The 4,229-nt window shown below is 37.4% G+C and overlaps 1 protein-coding gene across 1 annotated transcript; it reads right to left on the reverse strand.

Moving 5' to 3' along the window:
• Positions 1-1,129: 1,129 nt before the first annotated feature.
• On the reverse strand, positions 1,130-2,598 carry LOC137768439 (peptidyl-prolyl cis-trans isomerase D-like). The gene is given in 2 exon segments (XM_068549958.1): positions 1,130-1,895; positions 1,897-2,598. Coding segments are annotated over 2 exon segments (1,113 nt in total). The 5' UTR covers positions 2,536-2,598; the 3' UTR covers positions 1,130-1,421.
• Positions 2,599-4,229: the final 1,631 nt, after the last annotated feature.

The raw sequence follows: 4,229 nt of genomic DNA on the forward strand, positions 1-4,229 counted from the left end.
ACATTTTAGTTTTAAGATGCTAACATTTTTGCTTATTCTAATTCAAATCCACATTTTTAACCAGACTTTTCTGGATGTGCAACGGAATTTTTTTAAATATATAAAACTTTTCCATATGATCTTTAGATAATCATTTATTTTCTAAGCTTTTATGTCTTACACTTTCCCTCTTAGGACATAATTTCCTGTGTTTCTGCCACCTGTTTCTGTCCTTTGCACACCTTTATGGACACTGATAGATAACTGCATTCATCAGTTAAAATAAAAGGACTTCAAAAGTTCTCACATTTGATACCTTTCAAAAAGTTAAGGGAGGGTAGGGGAGATACATCCTGTGCCTTAGCATACTGTATATGTTGCTGGTTAGAGGCGATAGTGGTATGGTTGTTGATAAAGAAAAATGCACAGACTCAGCTTGATGTTTTCTGAGACAGTAGATAAGCTTATCACAAATACTTCATCAAAGTTAATTTACCAAATGAATATTGCTCATAGAAAGAGCTAATGATTTAATAAACAGTGGGCAGTATATTCTTTCATGACAGTAATGAATAATTGATTCATAACTTTCTTTCTTTAAAAGTATATATTCAGAGCCCTATCATATGCCTGATGATAGAAGAATATGTATTATTGTCTTTTCTTTGATTTTCCACTAACCTCCCCTTAACCCATTCTCATAATTTTACATAAACAGAGAATAAATGATTTAACTAAACTGAATTCCATAATTATGTTGGCACTTATTGCCAAATCTCGATTACTCACATATATACAGGTCTCTTATTTTTCTATCATGTCTTATTATCCATCATCATCCATTGTTACTTCATATCATTAGCTAAGGACAGGACAATGAGAGAAAAGAAAATAACATTTATTGGCTGGTTAATATGGATCAAGTATTTGATACTTTAGTATAGAATTTAATTAATCCTCACAACAAACATATGAGCTAAGTCATTTTACATTTATTTAACAGATAAGAAAACTAAGCCTGGAAGAACATAAGTAAATTATTTAAAGTCACATAACTACTAAGCAAAGAAGTGAAAGAAGTAAGATTCAAGCATAGATTTATCTGACTACTAAATAAGTTAGTAATTTTAAAATAAGTAATTTTTTTTTTTTTTAAGTTTTCATCTGTTTATTCAAACAAGATGTGTCTAGGAGTTTAAAATACAGTGGACACCATTATCCTCTGTAATGCAGAGAGCCATTTAAAATGAGTTCAACTTCACCATATTTTGTAACACTGGTCTATTAAGAGTGAATCCCTACCTGTATTCCTAGACTGCAAACAATGGCATCTGAACTCTCAGAGGGAACACATTAGGGATCACACATAATAGACAAGACCCTTCAATTGTCTTACTCGCTTTATACAATCAATGCATACTTAAGCAAAACTGAATTCCTTATTAAGCAAACATTTTTGCATAAGCTGCCTTCTCTTTATCTTTCTGTGCCTTTATCTTTTGCTTGACTTTGTGCAATTCTGCCTGGATAGCTTTATCCTCTGGTGCTATCTCTTGAGCTTTCTTAAGATCAGCCAATGCTTGGTCGTATTCTTTTAGTCCTTGCCATCCTTGGGCTCTACGGTACAGTGCTTTGGTATTTGCCGGATCTATTTCCAGGGCCTCCAAACAGCTGTCGACTGCTCCCTGCCAATCGGACAGCTTCAGTTTGCAGGCGCCGATATTCAGCAGGCAGCTCAAAGCGACGGGCTGCAGCTTTGCTCCGCCTGTGTTCTCAGTAGCAGCCTTCGAGCCTTCCACATACCTTAAAACTTTTGTGTATTTTTTAATGGCCATCTCCCAGTTCTGGGATTTGAAAAAAGTATTTCCAATGTTTTTTAAGTCTTCCGTTATTAATAAAATTTTATCTACATCCTTTAACATCTATGTCTGCATCCTCGGGGAAGTCTGGATGACTGTCACCAGATCCATCCTTGGGGAATATTCCCCAGTCATCCCCTCCCTTCAGTTCTCCGCACTCTGCAGTAACGCACAATTTGGCAGGTTTTTCACCTTTCACCTCCACGTTCTCCAGAATCCTTGCCACACCCATTCCTTTAATCACCTGGCCAAACACCACGTGTTTGCCATCCAAGTGAGGGGTCGGAGCCATGGTGATGAAGAACTGAGAGCCGTTTGTATTGCGGCCTGCGTTCGCCATGCTCAGTAATCCCTCCTTATCGTGCTTATAATGGAAATTTTCATCTTCAAATTTTCCACCATAAATACTTTCTCCACCTGTCCCATTCTGATTTGAGAAGTCTCCACCCTGAATCATAAATTTCTTAATAATTCGATGGAAAGGACATCCTTTGAAATGTAGAGGTTTCCCAGTGGTGGGTCCAATGCCTTTTTCTCCTGTACACAATGCACGAAAATTTTCTGCAGTTTTGGGTACAATATCTGCAAACAATTCCAAGACAATTCGACCCACTCGCTCCCCTCCGATGTCCACGTCCAAGAAGACTCGGGGGTTACTGGGGTTGGACGGCTTAGCCTGGGGGGACGGGTGCGACATTGTGGCCCACAGACGCGTTCGCGAGCGCCTCGGAACACCCCGTGGCCGCTGCGCAGCCCGAACCCCAAAGCCGCTGCGTCTGCGAAGAACCGTGGCACTGGCGAGCCGCTTCCGACAGGGGCCCGGAGGCCTCCTAAAATAAGTAATTCTTAATGGCTTAAGTGAAAGAGGTAGAAAATCTGAAGTAAAATTTCTTAGCCAACACGCTCCATCAGTTTATCAAATAACAATAATATCAGAAACAATTTGATAGAAATGTGGCTTAAATATAATTTAAGAATTAAAGCACATATTTCAATTTCTCCTATCTATTTTATCATTTTTGGTATACAGCAAACAACCCTGAGGAAAGCCAAATAACACCCCTCTTCCTGACATGCACCCACAAAGTTGGGTATATAGGAGAAGTGATGGAGTGGTCAGAATTGGAAGGGCCAAGGTCTGGGAGAGAAGGGAACTTCAGAGAGATGAGCAGACTTTCTACCCACTTTTATCCTTGGATGATCTACTGACTCTTGGTGGTGGGAGAGGTTGAAAATTCTAGCAGAGAATCACTACTAAAATAAAGAGAAACCATTAGGTTTTGGAAATCCTATAAACTGGGAGGAAAAATAGATTTTGTGTCTCTCAAGGCAGTCAGTACTTATGGGATCAAGATTTCAGAAATTAAAACAGTCAAAGTATGAGCAGAACACTCAATGGATTTCCCCTTAACACACTAGTGTTAGTCAAACCCCTCAGCTGCACAGGATGAAACACTGAGAAGACTAAAAGAAATTTAATAAATATGTGATGAAGTTTTAAGCAGTCCCACAGTGCTCAGGAGATTAAAAATAGGAGCTCAATACCCAATAATGAGATGGACCACTAGACATCCCAAACTCTTAGCTAAGATGCCTAACAGGTGGGGGCTAGAACAGAGGTAGATCAAGCCTTACAAAGTCTACAAATAAACCCCATTATAATTGTTTATCAGAGAAAATATTGAACTTTCTTTGAAGATGGGAATACTAATCCTCATCTTCTGTAATGTTTCATACAAAATATATGGCATTCAATTGATAATTACTGAGGAGACAAATAAAAGAATAAGACAACAGGTACATAAATCACTAAATTATTGGAGTTATGAGACAGACTTTAGACCTAAAATAGGTAACAATAAGAACAATTTCTCTTGATAATGAGAATATATAGAAAATAAAACAAACAGGAATTATAGAACTGACAAATACGATATTGATATTCAGTACTAAATATACAAATTTCATAGCAGAATGCAAACAGCAAAAGAGATATCAGTGGAAAATATCCAGGCTGAAGTGAGGAGGGAAAAGAAACTGGAAGATATAGAAAAACTCTTAAGAAAACATGCGACACAATTAAAATAACTAATGTATGTGTGATTACTTACTCTTTAGAAAAATGGGACAAAAAATAAGGAGACAATGGCTCAAATTTTTCCTAAACAGAAATACAGCAAGCCAGTGATTCAGTAGGCACTAGAAACATCAAGCAAGATACATACAAAGACTAGAGCACCTAGGTACACTGCCTTATAATTGATGAAAAACAAATCTTAAAAGAGAAAATCTTGAACGTAGTCAGATAAAAAAAGACTCATTACTTGCAAAGAAGCAACAATTAGATTTACAGCCAACTATTTTACAGATGTGGTGAAAGCCAAAAGTCAA

Source organism: Eschrichtius robustus, chromosome 8 (genome assembly GCF_028021215.1).
Source record: "Eschrichtius robustus isolate mEscRob2 chromosome 8, mEscRob2.pri, whole genome shotgun sequence".
NCBI classification, from domain to species: Eukaryota; Metazoa; Chordata; class Mammalia; order Artiodactyla; family Eschrichtiidae; genus Eschrichtius; species Eschrichtius robustus.